The 20,210-nt window shown below is 42.7% G+C and overlaps 1 protein-coding gene across 2 annotated transcripts; it reads left to right on the top strand.

Annotated features, from left to right (window-relative positions):
- Positions 1-9,509: 9,509 nt before the first annotated feature.
- On the top strand, positions 9,510-19,803 carry Akap4 (A-kinase anchoring protein 4). 2 transcript variants are annotated; one of them, NM_024402.1, is given in 6 exon segments: positions 9,510-9,590; positions 13,092-13,187; positions 14,494-14,541; positions 14,901-15,002; positions 16,990-19,104; positions 19,460-19,803. In NM_024402.1, coding segments are annotated over 6 exon segments (2,544 nt in total). In that variant the 5' UTR covers positions 9,510-9,563; the 3' UTR covers positions 19,616-19,803.
- The last annotated feature ends 407 nt before the right edge of the window (positions 19,804-20,210 follow it).

The following is a 20,210-nucleotide window of genomic DNA, read 5'->3' as shown; positions in this document are numbered from 1 at the left end:
ACAGTTCAAAGTGTCAGCCCATTAACTGAAACAACTGACTGGACTGAGGACAGCCCAAATTACAGTTAGAGGATTTATAAGGGACTAAAAGTTGTCTAATATCCAAAACTTTAACCTAAGTATTTCCCCTTACTCTGATGTCTGCTATTGTCTTGTGAGTCAGTTCATTGAGATAATAGCAATATTACCCAGCCCTGAGATCACCACTTGGTGAGCATGTACCATGGTTTGACTGAATTTGCCTCTTCTGACACTTTCCAAACTAAGTAAACTGGTTGATCAGACATAAAAATATTAAAAGTTACCATTTCTGAATTAAAACAACAGTTAGATTCCCTTTCAGAAATGGCTCTGCAATATTGTAGAGGCTTATTCTTATGAGACAACAGAAACTATCTGGCATTGGGAGAAACCTGTTGTTTTTATGCTTCTTTATCAGGAATATTTATTTTAATCTTGTTATGTTGGGGAAAATTTCAAAGAGAAAAATAAACAAAGGCATATATCAAATAATTGACACCATGCTCGGTTCTCTTAGTCCCTCTTGCTAACTCCTTTGCTGTCAGAATTGACTAGGCTTTAATTCTAATTTTGTTTGAATTAATGGAGGGGCCCTGCATCTTGAACTATGTGGCCAATTATATGTCAGCTCAATAAAATTAATGGTCCTTAGAACGAAATAGGCTTCTTTAGAGCAGTATGAGTCCATGATTTGAATCATTCACTAAGATCAGTGGGGAATGTAACAGTGCCCCAGAATTCGTAGGCTCCAGACCTTAGCATAACTGACTCCATGATGGGAGTACCATTTAGACTATAAAACTCAACACATAGACAGTACCACCTGCCAAAACTAAAACAAATGCCTAATGCACCAAAGTCTATAGTCTTGGAAAGTCTCTAAATGTACTATCCTTACTTTTTAGCTTCTGTAGTTCTGCTTCTGGCTAACTGTTCTTGTTAACTGAAGTATGTCAGCCCAGAACAGGGTTGTTTTGCTTAAAAGCTCACCCTGTAAAAGGCTCAGGGCTACACTGAGATCCCAAACACCCAACGTAGCTGCCAGATGGGTAATAAAGACTTCCTTTTTTTTTATCTTTATTAACTTGAGTATTTCTTATTTACATTTCAATTGTTATTCCCCTTCCTGGTTTCAGGGCCAACATCCCCCCTCCTTTTCTATATGGGATTCCCCTCCCCATCCTCCCCCGATTACCGCCCTCCCCCCAAGAATCACGTTCACTGAGGGTTCAGTCTTGGCTGGACCAAGGGCTTCCCCTTCCACTGGTGCTCTTACTAGGCTATTCATTACTACCTATGAGGTCAGAGTCCAGGGTCAGTCCATGTATAGTCTTTAGGTAGTGGCTTAGTCCCTGGAAGCTCTGGTTGCTTGGCATTGTTGTTCATATGGGGTCTCAAGTCCCTTCAAGCTCTTCCAGTCCTTTCTCTGATTCATTCAATGGGGGTCCCGTTCTCAGTTCAGTGGTTTGCTGCTGGCATTCGCCTCTGTGTTTGCTGTATTCTGGCTGTGTCTCTCAGGAGAGATCTACATCCGGTTCCTGTCTGCCTGCACTTCTTAGCTTCATCCATCTTATCTAGTTTGGTGACTGTATATGTATGGGCCACATGTCGGGCAGGCTCTGAATGGGTGTTCCTTCTGCCTATGTTCTAAACTTTGCCTCCCTATTCCCTGCCAAGGGTATTCTTGTTCCCCTTTTAAAGAAGGAGTGAAGCATTCGCATTTTGGTCATCCTGCTTGAGTTTCATGTGTTCTGTGCATCTAGGGTAATTCGAGCATTTGGGCTAATAGCCACTTATCAATGAGTGCATACCATGTGTGTTTTTCTGTGATTGGGTTACCTCACTCAGAATGATATTTTCCAGTTCCATCCATTTGCCTATGAATTTCATAAAGTCATTGTTTTTGATAGCTGAGTAATATTCCATTGTGTAGATGTACCACATTTTCTGTATCCATTCCTCTGTTGAAGGGCATCTGGGTTCTTTCCAGCTTCTGTCTATTATAAATAAGGCTGTTATGAACATAGTGGAGCATGTGTCTTTGTTATATGTTGGGGCATCTTTTGGGTATATGCCCAAAAGAGGTATAGCTGGATCCTCAGGTAGTTGTTCAATATCCAATTTTCTGAGGAACCTCCAGATTGATTTCCAGAATGATTGTACTAGTCTGCAATCCCACCAACAATGAAGGAGTGTTCCTCTTTCTCCACATCCTCACCAGCATTTGCTGCCACCTGAGTTTTTGTCCTTAGCCATTCTCACTGGTGTGAGGTGAAATCTCAGGGTTGTTTTTATTTGCATTTCCCTTATGACTAAAGATGTTGAACATTTCTTTAGGTGTTTCTCAGCCATTCAGCATTCCTCAGCTGTGAATTGTTTAGCTCTGAACCCCATTTTTAGTAGGGTTATTTGTCTCCCTGCAGTCTAACTTCTTGAGTTCTTTGTATATTTTGGATATAAGCCTTCTATCTGTTGTAGGATTGGTAAAGATCTTTTCCCAATCTGTTGGTTGCCGTTTTGTCTTAACAACATTGTCCTTTGTGTTACAGAAGCTTTGCAGTTTTATGAGATTCCATTGTCGATTCTTGATCTTAGAGCATAAGCCATTGGTGTTTTGTTCAGGAAATTTTCTCTAGTGCCCATGTGTTCGAGATGCTTCCCCACCTTTTCTTCTATTAGTTTGAGTGTATCTGTTTTGATGTGGAGGTCCTTGATCCACTTGGACTTAAGCTTTGTACAGGGGGATAAGCATGGATCAATCTGCATTCTTCTACATGCTGACCTCCAGTTGAACCAGCACCATTTGCTGAAAATGCTATCTTTTTTCCATTGGATGGTTTTGGCTCCTTTGTCAAAAATCAAGTGACCATAGGTGTGTGGGTTCATTTCTGGGTCTAATAAAGACTTTCTATTGGCTCAAACCCATATCTAAGCTGTCTTCTCTGGTGCTACTCTACAACATTTCCAGCCCATGAATAATATTTTAGTCATATTTGGATTTCCTAAGTCCATACAATTACATAATAGCCTTGCATTCACCTCTATCTATAGTCACTCAGCTCTTTTCAAGGGTCTTACTTAGCAGTACAATGGCACCTTCACATTTCCTACTACCTCTAACCTTCAGAAAAGTTAGAAAGAGCTAGTGGACTTATTAAGATACACTTACCATAAGTATTTTCTGAACGTTACCTTTCTTGAACTTAACTCCTACCTCTATCCCTAATTTACATTCATACCACACACCGAACCTCCTCCTTCCTGAAACTATTTGAGTTAGGTACGGCCATCCCTCTGTTTGGGGAAATTTATCTCCTCTGGAACCAGTCCCACTCCATGACTACTTACCTTCTTTCCCCTCTTAAGATACCTTCTTTGTGAACATGCTGACCTTGTCCTCCCTCAGCCCTCCACTGATCCTATCGCCTAAACCATTTTAAGATGAAAATTCCCCCTAAGCTCCTTAACTTTATATTCTTTCCCTAGTCTGTATCTGTCTCAACAGATTTCCACCCATCAGATACCATCTAGGAGTCAATCTCTGGCCCTGAAACTGCTGCTGATATTGCTACTATGTGAACCAACTGACCAAATAGAAGAAAGGATTAATAACTTACATAAACTGGCTTACAAATTACAAACTCTAGGGATCAACTCCAATGCAAGATTCCTGTTATGGTCCTCTATGAAGCCTTGGCTTCTATCTCTCCTCAGCCCATTTTTTTCTATCTGTCTCATAATAATGATTATCCCTTGTCTCTTCTGGTTCCTCCAGTGGAACAAAACAGCAGTCAGTAACCAGGTGGAATTTCCTTGGGTCTCCTACCATCTTGCATTGAACCCCTGCTTTGAACCAGCATTCCAAAACCCAACATTTTAAGCCCCCAATCAACAGGAAGTAGACAGTATTGTCACACTTATCAACAAAAGTCTTAGAAGTTAGGTCCACAATGGGCCCCCAAAATGACAGCAATATGACCTTGGAAGCAGAAGGATTATTATTGAGTATACAGAGCCTAAATTCAGCACCTCAGGAATCTCATAAGATGACTTTCAGTTTATCAGGAAAGCAGATCTCCTAAAAGAGATGTTTACCAGAACCCCCCTTAATCTTCCCCAAAGGTCATCTTCTTCTGGCAAGAGCACTTAGTTCTTGGTCAATCCAAACAGTTCAAAGACTCCTGCCTTACTGACTGCCATACAAAATCTGCTTGCTTTTCTGACATTTACTTCTCTCTATTCCCCTGAGTGATACTTTTGGCATTTTGCTCCCCCAATAAACATTTCTTTCTACCCATGAAGTGTCTTAATTTAGTTGTTTTACTGTACCCTCACCCTCAAAACCAATCCATCAGAGAGTGAAGCATCTTTTGGTGGGACTCACAGGTGACCATCTTCCTCTGTGTGGTATAGAAAGGCAAGCCTCCTTCAGGAATGAGGTTTACCTTGTGAGCATAATGATGCCCCCAAGTAACTGATTGGCTCAGAAATACACTCTAACTCCTAAAATTTGCATATATGAAGTAGGTTCATAAGCAGGTTGTAGAAGTTTTTGTGTAGTCTTTGCTCTAAGTGATAAGACATACAACTGAAACTGATATGTTTGCCCAGAAAGAATTTGCTCATGTAAGGGAAAATTACGGTGAACCAAAGACATGTGGCATCCTCCACATCACATTAGTCTTTAATTTTCTAGGGAAAAAATCAGGGGAAATAGAGCATAAGATGGAGGAAATGACCTGCCATTTCTTACCACTGGCAGGATGTAAGAGGAAGCCAATATAAGTTGGATATTTCCTAGGGCCCTTCTGAAATCCCAAACACTGAAACCCATGAGAAAAATTGGGCAGTAAGGAGAACATGAAGTACCAGTGCTGAAAGATATTCTTCAGACCAGACCTTTAATAAAATCCATAGTTCAGCATGTAGATAGGGAATCTGTTAACAGGAGAAATACTCAGCATCTGAACTAAGTATGATTTTTAAGCAAAAAGCCCTTCGCAGATTTGCTTAGGAGGTTGTAGAATATGGGAATGGGTGGGATCCATTTGAGTGCCATGGAAACAGAGAAATGGAGTAATTTAACTAACCATCTCCCCTTCAAGACAAAGGATGTATAACTTAGGGCAATATGAGGCAAATCATATTCCCTGATGTTGCTGATGGACTGGCTTATATAAGCTAGTAAAGGTACTTGGTTATCATGGTTAAGGTCCTCATCAGGGATATAAAGATAATAGAGGGGAAATGGTGTTACTAAGAGAACTAGGTACAAAAGAGGTAGTGTTTGGTGCCCATTTCACCAGACCTAATAGAATTGTTTTTGCAGGAAGGTTAAGAGAAATGCTGAGTGCTGGAGAGATAGCTTTATGGTTAAGAAGTCTTGCTGTCCTTCCAGAGGACCTGAATTGAGTGGCTTCCAACCATTTGTAAGTCCAGCTTCAGAGAATATGGTACTTCTTTTTGATCTCTAGAGATACTGCACTTAGATGTGTACATACATACACCTAGACACACATATGTAGACATAATTAAAAATAATGGAAACACTTGTTTAAAAAAGAAAGATGTTGATTGAGCAGTTACCTTGAATCTGGTATGTGGTTTTTCTTTTCTTTTCTTTTTTTTTCGGAGCTGGGGACCGAACCCAGGGCCTTGAGCTTGCTAGGCAAGCGCTCTACCACTGAGCTAAATCCCCAACCCCGGTATGTGGTTTTAGTGGTATTTCTGAGCCTTATAGTGGGATGAGATCTTTACAAGGTAAGAAGGGGAACTGATACATATAAGTGGGTTAAATCACATATAAATTGGATTCTTAAAGTTATAAAGTAATCAAGAAATGGTGTCTCTGTGCCATTTGTAGACAAATGTGGCAAGATTTGTGTTGAGCCAGCATTTCTGGGGAACAGACTTGATAGAAAGCCAAATGCTGTGTTAGTGAGTTTCCGAAAGGCTGGCAAGATGAGCAACAGTTCACAGAAGACAAAAATAACAAAATGCTGCAAGTGAAAACTATTAAGTGTGTCCTAGGGTTGGGCTTTTATTCTCCATAGCATATGATGTGTATGATTTTCCTTAAAAGAAAGTATACTGACAATGAGCATTATCTACTTAAACTGAGGCCTTTTCAGGACCCAATTATGACTGTTGGAAAAGAAAGGGTCATGGTACCGGATCAAAACCTGTCAAAACCAAAATGTTAGCTCCAGAAGCAAGCATGGTATAGTTCTGGTCCTCTTTGGGCCTGAGTTGGGTTGAATAGCAAAAGCTATCTCAATAAACCATCAGGGTAAACAAATATACAGAAAATTTATTGCAGAGGTAGCACCCCAGGATAAGGAGACTGAACAGTTCACAAAAAAATGGCTGTAAATTATAGATGGCTATATGGAATAGTGCCTCCTATCCATGATTTCGTACCCAACATTATTTTTGATAAAATAACTTATAAAAGTGGGGGGATGTGTTCTAGTTTGTCTTCCATTTGCTGTGATAAAGATGGGGTTGGGGATTTAGCTTAGTGGTAGAGCGCTTGCCTAGGAAGCGCAAGGCCCTGGGTTCGGTCCCCAGCTCCGAAAAAAAGAAAAAGAAAAAGAAAAAAGAAAAAAATGCTGTGATAAAGATGATGACCAAAAGCAATGTGGGAAGGAAGGGTCTTATTTAGCTTAGACATTGCAAACACAGACCATCACTGAAGGAAGTCAAGGCAGAAACTTGGAGACAGGAATTGAAGTAGAAGCCATGAAAGAATATGGCTTCTTGGCTTTCTTCCCAGGCTCCTGTTCAGCTACCTTTCCCAGGACCAACTGCCAAGTAGAACCACCCGTTGTTGGCTAGGCCCTCCCATATCAATTATTAATCAAGAAAATCATAGACTTGTTGTGGTGGTTTGAATGAGAATGGTCCCCATTGGCTCATGTATTAGAATGTTTGGTTGACAGTTGGTCAGTTGGGGGACTGTTTAGAAAAGATTAGGAGATATGACTTGTTTGAAAAAGTATGTCACTGGGGGTAGGCTTGAGGTTTCAGAAGTCTATGCCAGGCTCAGTTTCCTTCTCTCCCTCTCTCTCACTCTTCCTCCCTCCCCTCTGCCTCCAACTTACTAATAAAATAGAAATGTTCAGCTGCTGCTCTAGCATCATGCCTGCTGCCACACTCCCCAGCATGATGGCTAAAGAATAACCCTCTAAAATGGAAAGCAAGTTCTCATTTAAATGCTTTCCTTTAAAAGTTGCCATGGCCGTGGTGTCTCTTCACAGCAATAGAACAATAACTAGACACAGGCCCCAAAATTGATCTGATGGAGGCAATTTCTTGATTGAGCATTCTTCTTCCCAGATATGTCTTGGTTTATATCAAGCTGTGAAAAATCTAAGTAGCATAGGACCTTTTCATGCTGTACCTGACATTTCTTTTTTTTTTATTTTTTTTTATTTTTTTATTTATTTATTTATTTATTTTTATTAACTTGAGTATTTCTTATTACATTTCAAGTGTTATTCCCTTTCCCGGTTTCCGGGCAAAATCCCCCTCCCCCCTTGTACCTGACATTTCAAACAATTCCTTTTACTACCCTCTTAGCTATCCAATTCCAATTGGCACTTACTTACAGTGAACAACGAGGGGCCTTTAACTGTCCTAACCATCCATGTAAAAATGTTTCATTATATTCTGCCAACTCTTGAATGTCTTACATATCTGTAGAAACATTTGAAAAGACAACGAAAACAGCAGTTCAGGATATTAAACAAAGATACCTCAAAGAGGTTGAAAAAGATCCTTCCATGTACCATAATATTACTACTGCTGTTAAGTTTAGTCTGCCATAGAGAGAAACTAACATGTTTTGAAATAGGTTATGTCTTACAGAGAGACTCTAAACCATTTTAGGTTCCTGAAATTAAGTGACTGTTGCGCATGTCTAATGCTCAGAACCCCCAAATGGGAAAAGGGAGTCAGACATTATACACCTCCTCCAAGGCTCAGAAAATATCACAGGAGAAGGTAGGAAAAGTGTAAAAAAAAGACAGGGCAGGAATTACCATCGTATATCTCTCTTTCTCCACATTGTCCACATTGAAACATTCCCTCCTGAAGGGAGGAGAGGGGCTCATATGACTCAAGATGGCAACAAAACTTAAAAGCCTCAGGAAATGCCATGAAAGTTACAAAATTTCTGAAGACATCCCTACCAAGATTGAATAATCAGGACACAATTGCTGAGGAGAGGATAATCTCCAGTGGCCAACATGTCCCCAAGTTGTTCAGGGGACCCAGCAGTCCTTAGTCATAACCTGTGATGGAGTAAGCTTTCTGGTGGTACAGCTGCCATTAAGAGTCATCTATGGTCCTGTAAGAAACCCCTCATCTCTGTTCTTAGGAAATGTATCACCTCAGGACCGCCATGACCAAGTTCTCAGCACAAAGGAGATTTATTTGCCTGAGAAAGACAAAGGGCAAAGACAAGAGGTAGAGGATGAAGGAGAAGGGAAGGGGAACAAGGGAGAGGGAGGAGTGGTATTTGTCCTGGGAGACAAAGGACTGACTCTGAATATAGAAGTAACAGATATGGCACATAGAAAAATGACAGTTTATAAAGGTACAAGGGGGAAAGCTGTGTTAGGAAGAGGTGTATAATTTTAACTGGGAGTATTAATCAGGTGAGCCAAAGGGGGCTTTTGATTGCGGGACTTCAATACTTTGGTGGCTGGACTTTAGTAGTCAGCCTCTGAAGGAGGACATGGCCAAATAAATGAATAAACCTTGGGGTCGTAGCTCTAAGAATGTAATCTAACAGCTTTTAGCAAGGCAGAAGGAATCAAGAAGAAGGGCAAGACCCGCCAGAGCCGTGCTAGCCACACTCAAGATGGCTAGAGTCCCTTCATATGTTCCTATATATAACCCCAATAAACTCTTTGGTTCACTGAACTAGACTTTGATAAAATCATTTTTTTAATTTATCATAGATGCCCTATCTTGGGTAAATAGAAATTTGTTTGATTCGTTTCAGGAAAGTTCATTCAACAAGAAGAAAGTGAAGATATGACCACAACATGAAACTGTATTATCTAGGGAAACATCTCAAATGATTCTGGGTTTGGTTAAGTTTATTTACATTCAATTGGTGAAAGAAGAGTCACAGAAAAAGGACAAAGTAAAATAAAGTATGATTTGGACACAGATGAGAGACCCTCCTTTGATGCGTGCTAATGTTTTTAAACTGGCTTAAATAGAAGGCATCTCGATGGATATATATCTCAATGGTCACTGGCCAAAATGGGAAACAGTAAGCGGGCCTTAAACTTTTTCATGGCTGAACCATATAGATCACCTAGAATCCTAAGGCTCAGGCCCACCATTTTGTGCTGTCATTGTTCTCTATAGAAACAGTGATGTCATGAATTTTAAGTTCTAGTACCAGCTGGCAAGAAGGCATTAGGAGAGCATGGAGGGTTGAGGAAAGACCTAACATCTTGAGACAGACTGGAAGAGTCATCACAACATCCAAATTCTCCAAAAAAAATACCATCCCAAGGTCCCAAATGATTGCTTACTGTGGCACTACAAAGGTAGAAACATCTTCTGACTTCTTTTTTAGATAATATGGGAAGTGTCTTAGTGGCTAAGGCAGCCTCTGGTTTTTAGTTTCCATTTTATCTGGGATAACTAAGAATGTCTTTGGTCAAAATTTCTTTCTTTCTTTCAACATAAATCTAAGTATCTCTTGCCACATAACTCTCATGCTGTAGTGGGAAATTCAAAGAGAAGTAAACACAAGTGGGAAATGTTTTCAATTGCAAAGACTGGGAACATTTCTGTGTGTGAAAACTACAACCTCCCCCACCAAACTGGTAATGACCATCATTATATTGTTCTCAGAGTCTAGTAGGGGAAGGAATGAGATGCTTGATATCAGGAGGTTGTGATCTGTGGAAAATGTTGTGAAATACATGGACCCACTGAGACATAGTGAATATTTGTCCTGTAGTAGGCAGTTTGGCATACTTTGGATATGAAAAGTTTACTGAGTTTTACAGGGGTGCCATGCCTTTGCTCAGGTTGCTACAGCACCCAGTATTATGACTCAACAAAGATACTTGTCATACCCCAGGGTCAGAGCCAGCAGGAAACAGCTTGGCCCGTCAGTCTGGTCTAACAGCTGACCGGGGTGGCAGCCAGCTGCAAGTGCCTAAGAACTTGGCACTGCCCCCTTCCATCTAAAGGGGCACATCTCCCTTCTGGGTGGCACACATTCAGTCAAAGGTACAAAACATCTCTATCATCAAGGTAATGAGTTTATACATCTTATTTTTTATGGGATTTTTAGGATCCAACTCTCAGAAGGGATCAGAAGGGATCTTGTAGCTTCTCACTTTGGGGGGGGGCTAGTAGTTGTTCACTAGCTGTTCAAAAAGGGAGCTCTCTCATCTAAGGGGGGTAGTAAGGCTTTTTCTTCGTGCTTTCTAAAGTTTTGTAGAGTTCTTAATTGGAAATATCCCTAAACACCCAGGGACATGGTCAAGATAAGTATCGTGTAAAAAGAGAGTCACTAGATAACTTTTTTTAAAAAAGTGATGCCAAGGGAACACAGGGTAGAAGAGAGAGGAAGGAAATACGGCAAAAGAAGAGAGGAAAGGGCAAAGAAGTGAGGGAAAGAATGGGAGAGAGAAGGAGGAAAGGAAGAGAGATGAAAGGGGAGAATCCTAGGTAGGGGGAGACAGAAGGAGGGAGGCAAGAAAAGAGCAGATGGGGAGGGGGAGGTTAGGGAGAAGGCAAATGGAAGAGGGAAGTAGTTAGAGGGAGGATGGTGAAGGGAGAAGGGAGGAGAGAATGAAGGAGGAATGAAAGGTATGAACAGAGAGGGAGGAGAAGGGAGGGAGGAAGGTTGAAGAGAGGGAGAAAGAAGGGAGGGAGGATGGAGAACATGGAGGGTGTGGAAGCAGAGGACGATGAAGAAAGAAAAGGTAAAGGGGGAGGGAAAGGGAAAGGGAGGAAAGGCAAGAGAGGTGAAGGGAGGGAGGATGGAGGGAGGATGGAGAATAAAGGGAGGAGGGAGAGGAGGAGGGCAGAGGAGTGTGGAGCAAGGAAGGGTAGAGAGAGGGAGGAGTAGCGGGAGGATAGAAGAGAGGAGTGAGGGAAGGGAGGAAGGGTGAAGAGAGGGAGGAGGGAGGAAGATGGAGAATAAAGGGAGGGAAGAGGGAGGGGAGGAGGGAAGAGAGGGAGGAGAGGAGGAAGGGGAGGAGAGAGGGGAGGGAGGAAGAGTGGAGAGGGAGGAGTGAGGGGAGGATGGAGAATAAAGGGAGGAGGGAAGGGAGGAGGGAGAATAAAGGGAGGAGGGAAGGGAGGAGGGAGAGTGGAGGAGGGAGGGGAGGAGGGAGAATAAAGGGAGGAGGGAGGGGAGGAGGGAGAGGGGGAGGGAGAATAAAGGGAGGAAGGAAAGGAGGAGGGAGGGGAAGAGGAGGGTGGGGAGGAGGGAAGAGGATGGAGAATAAAGGGAGGAGGGAGAGGAGGAGGGCAGAGGAGTGTGGAGCAAGGAAGGGTAGAGAGGGAGGAGTAGCGGGAGGATAGAAGAGAGGAGTGAGGGAAGGGAGGAAGGGTGAAGAGAGGGAGGAGGGAGGAAGATGGAGAATAAAGGGAGGGAAGAGGGAGGGGAGGAGGGAAGAGGGAGGGGAGGAGGAAGGGGAGGAGAGGGGAGGGAGGAAGAGTAGAGAGGAAGGAGTGAGGGGAGGATGGAGAATAAAGGGAGGAGGGAAGAGAGGATGAAGAATAAAGGGAGAAGGGAGGGGAGGAGGGAGGGGGGAGGGAGGGGAGGAGGGAAGGGAGGATGGAGGGGAGGAGGGAGAATAAAGGGAGGAGGGTGGGGAGGAGGGAGAATAAAGGGAGGAGGAGGGTGGGGAGGAGGGAGAGGAGGAGGGAGAATAAAGGGAGGAGGGAGGGGAAGAGGGAAGAGGAGGGAGAATAAAGGGAGGAGGGAGGGGAGGAGGGAAGGGAAGGAGGAGTCGAGGAGGGAAGGGAAGAGGGAGGGGAGGAGTGAAGGGGAAGGAAGATGGATGAAGAGAAAGAGAAGAGCAAGGGACGATAGAGAATAGAGATGGAAGAGGGAGTAAAGGAGAAACAAGGGATGGAGTAAGTAGAAAATGAAGTTAGGAGGCGAGGGCAATGGAGGATGAGAGGCAGGAGGAGGGAGGGAAGATGGATGAGAAGAGGGAGGAGGCATAGAGGGACGATAAAGAATGAAGGGAAGAAGAAGGAAGAAGAGGAGGCAGGAACATAGGGAGGCAAGGGGAGGGAAGGAAAGGAGGGGAGAGGAGAGAAAGAGAGGGAGGAGGAAAAGAAAAGGGAGGTAGAGGGAGAACAGTGTGAGACTAGTTTGAAGAGGTAGAGGGAAGAAGAAAGATCTAGTGAAGCTGAAGGAGAATATGGTTTTCTTAATGTATGTGTTAAAAGGAAATCCACAGCTCCCTAACACCTAGTAGAAGAAATGTTTCCTTTTAAATTCTAGCCCCAGACACCAAAACACAAGTCTAAGTTGTTCACTGGCCTTGAACAGCAAATTTTTACCACTTTGGTTGTCTTTGTCCCTTTGGCTCCAGGCTGGATTGGGAAAGTAGAACTGCAGGGAGTTAGCAACTTTCTAAAACAATAAATTTGATTCTTTCAGAACCTGGTGTCATTTCCTTCTCCATGTAAGACTGTTAGCAGCTTTCTTGGAATACTTTGTGAGACAGCTATTTAAGTAGATATAAATCACTAAATATAAACCCTAGTCTTTAAACATATTTGCTTATTTGTGTATCACTTGCTGATAGCTTATCAAGTGGTTTCTTAACAAGTAATACCATGTTCAAGATACTTAGTAAGGTAAGTCGAAGTGAAAGGAAACCACATATTTTAATAAGAGCGATTGGTCCTGTGCCTTGACTTTAAATCATTATTCCCCACTTTTTACATCTTTCCCAAACTCTGATGAAACACAGATGGGTATTGGGGCGCCACAAGTTTTATTTAAACTGACTTCATTTTATAAACCATATGTAAGAGCTTCACATTTCTTTTGCTTCTCCCTGCAGATGTCTGATGACATTGACTGGTTACACAGCCGCAGGGGCGTGTGCAAGGTAGATCTTTACAGCCCAAAAGGACAACAAGATCAGGACCGAAAAGTGGTAAGATACAAACTGACTCCAAGGAGTAGAAAAACTTAGCATACAGGTATTGGTAGGTTGGAGCCCAAGATAAAACTCATGGAACTTGATATGTGGCTTCTCCAAGCATCTAATCTCAGTAAGGGCTGTCAGGGGTCAACACACACCTATATCACACAGGGGTGAATCAAAGATGGGGCAGAGTAAGGAGTAAAGAGACGAAGGGAAGAATGTGAAGGAAAGGAGGAACCTGTAGAGAGGGAGGAGGGAGGAGCCTAACAGGAGGGAGGGGCCTAAGAGGGGAGGGGTGTAAAAGAGGGAGGAACCTGAGAGTGGGAGGGGCCTAAGAGTAGGGCGGGGCCCCGGAGGGAGGAACCTAGTAGTGGGAGGGGCCTTAAAGAAGGAGGGGCCTATGATGGGAGGGGCCAAGAGGAGAGAGGTGCATAAGAGGGGAGGGGCCTGAGAGGAGGGAGGCGGGGCCTAGGAGGAAGGAACCTGAGAGTGGGAGGGGCCTTAAAGAAGGAGGGGTCTATGATGGGAGGAGCCCAAGAGGACGGAGGTGTATAAGAGGGGAGGGGCCTGATTGTAGGGAGGGATCTGAGAGGAGGGAGGGCGGGGCCTAGGAGGGAGGAACCTAAGAGTGGGAGGGACCTATGATGGGAGGGGCCCAAGAGGGAGGAGCCTAAGACTGGGAGGAGCCTATGAGGGAGGAGCTTAAGAGGGGAGGAGCCTAGGAGGGGAGAGGCCTAGGAGGGGAGGGGCCTAAGAGGAGGGATGGCCCAAGAAAGGAGGGGTCTGAGCTGGACAATTCTAAGAGGAGGGTGAGGCCAGGGGGCCTAAAGGGGAGGAGCCTAAGAAGGGAGAAGCCTAGGAGGAGTGAGGAATCTAAGAGGGGTAGGAGCCTAAGAGGAGGTAGGAGTGATAGTTGCCTAATTAACCAGCTTCTATTTCTTAACACTAAAGCCATAATATTTAGCTACCGGTAAGTTGCTCTCAGTCCACTCAGGAGTGCAAATTACTTCAACTATTTCATACTTCTTCCCAAATTTCAAGTTATTTGTATAGTACTTCACGTTTTGATCCTGATCAAGTACCAAAATTATTTATATTTAAACATGCTCATCATCCTAAGCAATATTCATAATACCACATAGTACAATGTACCTATTAAACATAGAAATGTTCACTTGTGTTTTACTAAAACATTTGAAATTCACACTATCGCTTTTCCCAAGAATGCCCCGAGGTAAGTGTTATCATCTCCAAGAAAGAAATTAATGACTTTTCCTCTAGTGTGTATCTAAATTTGCCCTCTTATTTTATGTAGATATGCTTTGTGGATGTGTCCACCTTGAATGTGGAAGATGATTCCAAGGTATGTATTTTCTGTTCCAAATGGAAGATAGCATGAGGCAGAGAGAAGAAAGGTAGAAGGGATTTGGGTGGAAGGCCCAGGTTACTCACATCACTGGTTAGGCGATAAACATGGATACACATAATCTGTCCCAAATGGTGGATAACAGAGATGGATAGGCTTAAATGATATCAGAAGATGCATTAGCAATTTGTGGAAATAACCTTGTCTCATCACATTTTGTAGCCTCTCCTGAAGAAACAAAGGACGATGAGGAGCATGACCTTCATGTTGTGAAGTTGTAGCCTAAGGGGTAGGACAGCTTGGAGAAATCACAAAACTCAACTTTTCTTTAAAAATCTCACCATTTAACTCCACAGGGTGCTGCTGGTCCCAGGTCAGAGGGCGAATTAAACCTGGAGAATCTGGAAGAAAAAGAGATTATCGTGATCAAGGACACAGAAAAACAAGACCAGTCTAAGGTGACCTAGCCTCTGAGGTTCTATCATTCCTAATTTCTAGGGCCAATATTAAATCTGAAGGCTCTGGTCCAGAGATGGTAAGGAAATAGTTGGGTAATAGTCCACCAACCTGGAACATGTGGCATTCTAGAAAACACAGGACTAAGTTCAGGGCCACGGTAAGTTCCACATGCAACATTTTAAAATAATTCATTAATCACAAAGGTTCAAACTACTACTCTTTGACTTGCAGATCTCTACTCCAAACAGATCTTTGCTCTCCTTGTTCTAAGAAAGGTGTACATTTAGTATTTACCTTTGCAATGTCCCTTGCTGACTTGTACTATGCTCCTTTGCCTCAAATTGCCCACTATTTAATGAGGAAGAAAGATGTGGAACAGAGAAAACATGTACCAACCAAGAACTTGAGTACCTAGTAGATCGTATACGCAAGCTGTTGAAAAGGTTCAAATTAGAAGCTATGGACTTGTTTTTGTGTATTTCAAATTATATGTTAGGCTCATTGTTTGGAGAGTACTGAAACACTCCCGCATTCCTATAAGCGTGTTGACTGGTAATGGAAATGATACTTAACATCAAATGCAAAGAGGTCAAATGATTTCTGTTCTCTATCTCTAGGCTCACATGTTATAAGAAAAATATCATTTATGATCTCTCAGACACATTTGGAATGAGGCCAGTGGCCTTGAAAGAAGAAAAACAGGTCATAGAAACACTCTTCAACATTTGGGGGATGATTTGGGGGTGCCAGTTCCATCCTGTAGTCTTAAGAAAGGTACATCTTGGGTCTGGAGAGATGCCTCAGAGGTTAGTAGCACTGACAGCTCTTCTAGTGAACAAAGGGTTGATTCCCAGCACCCACATGGTGCTGCAACTCCGGTTCCAGGAGACCCAACACTTTTCTGGCCTCCGTTGGCACCAGGTATGTAAGTGATGCTACATTTCACATGTATAAACACATGTATGCATTGATATATTGACCTTTACATATAGAGTTAACATATACAAAGACATGTAGTCAGTCAAACATACTTGATGTGCCCACATGTGGCAAACATAAGCACTCATATTTATAATAATAAAAACACAATGCATAAATACACACCAACACACATTAACACATGTAAACCTTGACCAGAACAGTGATCCTAACAAATTTAGACATTGATATACACAACTATAAATGCATATGGAAAGACCTATGTGACAATACACAATCATGACTGACATGCATACACACATTTACACAAATGTAGTGATATACGTAGAGTTATTCAACTATGACACTTAAAACACCCAGAGTATGTGCAACATTTATATACACAAATACCTACAGATTCTATAAATATAGAATACACCACAAATGATTATTATTTTAAATATTAACATATTAAAACTCACAGTGGGTACTTTACATATTCAAACATACTGACATATACAAGTGTATTTTTCCATTAACTAGTATGTACAAAATGTATGGTTGTGTTGGCTTACATGCACAATAGGTACTGATATTAACACATTATTATATATGGTTATACATAGCCAGACAAATACATATATACATATATATTATATATATAACATATAATAGCAAGTTTGAACACCAACAATACAGATTGACACACTTTCATATCTACTGAAATACCCAAACATGTGAATTGCCATATTGACATACTTATACACACAATGTACACTGGCACATCGTTGACACAATAAGACATACACATACTCAAATGAAATTGGCAAACACTTTGGCAGCACTGGTAAATAGTTATATCTACAAGCATATATACTCTATAGACTCCAAGTTTCTGTTGCTACCATGGTGCCTGAATTTTATTAATGACTATCATTAGATGCTAATGAAAAGTCAAATCTCTGTTACTCACAAAGCTATGTCTTCTAACAACCAGAAAACAAAAGGGCAGAGGTAGTCTACCCAAACTCTTCAAAGTCTTATGGCGAGGTGTTCTTCTTTTTCTAGACGGAGGGATCTGTATGCCTTTTCAAACAAGCTCCCTCTGACCCCATAAGTGTCCTCAACTGGCTCCTCAATGATCTCCAGAAGTACGCCTTGGGTTTCCAACATGCATTAAGTCCCTCAGCCTCTAGCTGTAAACATAAAGTAGGAGACCTAGAGGGTGATTATCACAAAATTCCCTCAGAGAACTGCTACAGTGTGTATGCTGATCAAGTAAACTTAGATTATTTGAACAAAGGACCTCAAAACCTTCGCCTAGAAATGGCGGCATCCAAAAATACCAACAATAACCAAAGTCCCTCAAATCCTGCAACTAAATCTCCTAGCAATCAGAGGTCAGTTGCCACTCCTGATGGAGAATGTTCGATGGACGACCTCTCCTACTATGTCAACCGATTGTCATCTCTAGTAATCCAAATGGCCCGTAAGGAAATCAAGGACAAATTGGAAGGTGGAAACAAATGCCTCCATCATTCCATGTATACATCAGGAGAAAAGGGGAAAACCAGCCCCCGGAGTGCTGTCAGCAAAATTGCTTCTGAGATGGCCCATGAAGCTGTTGAACTGACCTCATCAGAAATGCGTGGCAATGGAGAAGAAGGCAGGGATGGTCGGAAAACCTTTTTGTATAGTGAGTTATCTAATAAGAACAAGTGTGGAGAGAAGCAGCAGATGTGCCCAAAAGACAGCAAAGAATTTGCAGATTCCATCAGCAAGGGGCTTATGGTTTATGCAAATCAGGTAGCATCTGACATGATGGTCTCTGTTATGAAAACCTTGAAAGTGCACAGCTGTGGGAAGCCAATTCCAGCTTGTGTGGTCCTGAAGAGGGTACTATTAAAGCACACCAAGGAAATTGTATCTGATCTGATTGACTCATGCATGAAGAACTTGCATAATATAACAGGAGTCCTGATGACAGACTCAGACTTCGTTTCTGCTGTCAAGAGGAATCTTTTCAATCATGGTAAACAAAATGCAGCAGACATCATGGAGGCCATGCTAAAGCGTCTGGTCAGTGCTCTTCTTGGTGAGAAGAAGGAGACTAAATCTCAAAGTTTGGCATATGCAACCTTAAAAGCTGGAACTCATGACCCGAAATGCAAGAATCAGAGCCTTGAGTTCTCAGCTATGAAAGCTGAAATGAAAGGAAAGGACAAAGGCAAAACTAAAGGAGATCCATGCTGTAAATCACTGACAAGTGCTGAGAGAGTCAGCGAACATATCCTCAAAGAGAGCCTTACTATGTGGAACAACCAGAAGCAAGGAACCCAAGGCAGGGTGCCTAACAAAGTATGCCCTAGTAAAGATGAAAAGAGAGAGAAGATCAGTCCTTCCACAGACTCACTGGCCAAGGATCTAATTGTCTCTGCCCTTATGCTCATTCAATACCATCTGACCCAACAAGCGAAGGGCAAAGATCCATGTGAAGAGGAGTGCCCTGGTTCCTCCATGGGCTATATGTCGCAAAGTGCACAATATGAAAAGAGTGGAGGTGGCCAAAGTTCTAAATCACTTTCAATGAAGCATTTTGAATCTCGTGGAGCTCCTGGACCATCTACATGTGCGAAGGAAAATCAACTTGAGTCCCAGAAGATGGATATGTCAAACATGGTTCTGTCCCTGATTCAGAAACTTCTGAGTGAGAGCCCTTTCAGCTGTGATGAACTATCTGAAAGTGAGAATAAGCGTTGTTGTGATTCTCGATCAAAGCAAGCAGCTCCCGTGGCCAAGAGACCTGAAGATCAAAGCCAAGACAGCACAGAAATGGACTTCATCAGCGGGATGAAGCAAATGAACCGGCAGTTTATAGACCAACTAGTAGAATCGGTGATGAAACTGTGCCTGATCATGGCTAAGTACAGCAACAATGGAGCAGCACTAGCTGAGCTAGAAGAGCAAGCAGCCCTAGCAAGCAATGGCCCCAGATGTGGCCGTGAGGCTGTGATGTCACAAAGTTATCCTGAAACTCCTGGCCCTGAAGTTATCGTCAACAATCAGTGCTCTACAAGCAACTTGCAGAAGCAGCTGCAGGCTGTCCTGCAATGGATTGCAGCGTCTCAGTTTAATGTGCCCATGCTCTACTTCATGGGAGATGATGATGGACAACTAGAGAAGGTAAGAAATGCGTTAAGGCCCGAGAGATTAAAGATAGACCGGGTAGATGTGAGCAGACTAGCATTCACATATATAACTGCATTCTCTACCTCTGCATGCGTGTGTGCGCGCGCGCGCGCGCACACACACACACACACACACTTGCAGTTCCAACATCAGATTTCAGAGAAAACATAGCGAAATCATTTTCAGTATAGGAGTTGAAATAAAACCATGCAACTCTCCTTACACCCATCTCCTAGCGACAGGACTTTAACCTTAGGGGACAGGCACAGGGAGATGTTAGTTCACTTTACCCACTGGGTGGTCCTCCTAAAAAGTATCAGCTTACTCAAGATAACTGCTCTCTTCACAGCTCCCTGAAGTTTCAGCTAAGGCAGCAGAGAAAGGTTACAGTGTAGGAGATCTTCTTCAGGAGGTCATGAAGTTTGCCAAAGAACGACAACTGGATGAAGCCGTGGGCAACATGGCTAGAAAGCAACTGCTGGACTGGCTTCTCGCTAACCTGTAAGCTGAGAATTCCTCTGACTCCCTCCATCCATCCTCTCCCCGGCAGCAATTCCACCCAGCTGGAGCCACCCTCACCATCAGGCTGGTAAACTGCACAATTGTGATCACATTTACCAATACATCTGAGCAGTTAAACTGTGAAAATACGGGGTGCCCTCCTGGGCAACATGAATAAAAAAAATTCAAAAACTTGTCATTTTCTTGATGCTGGAGAAAAGGTAGGGGAAAATGGGCTCCTTTTTCACGGCTGCTGATAGCCCTGAATGTGTGTCCACATCTCCCACAGAGCTCTCTTCTGAGCACTCAACACACAAGGTCTCTACCCTGTTTCACCAAAACCTCATCCAGAGTCTGTTTAGAATTCTGTCATCTATGGCCTTGTTTCTGTTAGAATGGTGGCAACCCAGGCAGGCATATACCTTTCTTCGTCTTTGGTAAGAACGTACATATAGACAGACTTGTTTAAAACACACACACACACACACACACACACACACACACAAACACACACGCACACAAACACACATGCACACAAAACACCCATACAAAGACATTTACATAGGCACACAAAGACACAAAACAAAGACACACAGAGA

Source organism: Rattus norvegicus, chromosome X, assembly GCF_036323735.1.
Source record: "Rattus norvegicus strain BN/NHsdMcwi chromosome X, GRCr8, whole genome shotgun sequence".
Taxonomy (NCBI): domain Eukaryota; kingdom Metazoa; phylum Chordata; class Mammalia; order Rodentia; family Muridae; genus Rattus; species Rattus norvegicus.
The sequence above is the reverse complement of the archived record's forward strand: the minus strand, read 5'-3'. Positions and strand labels throughout refer to the sequence as shown.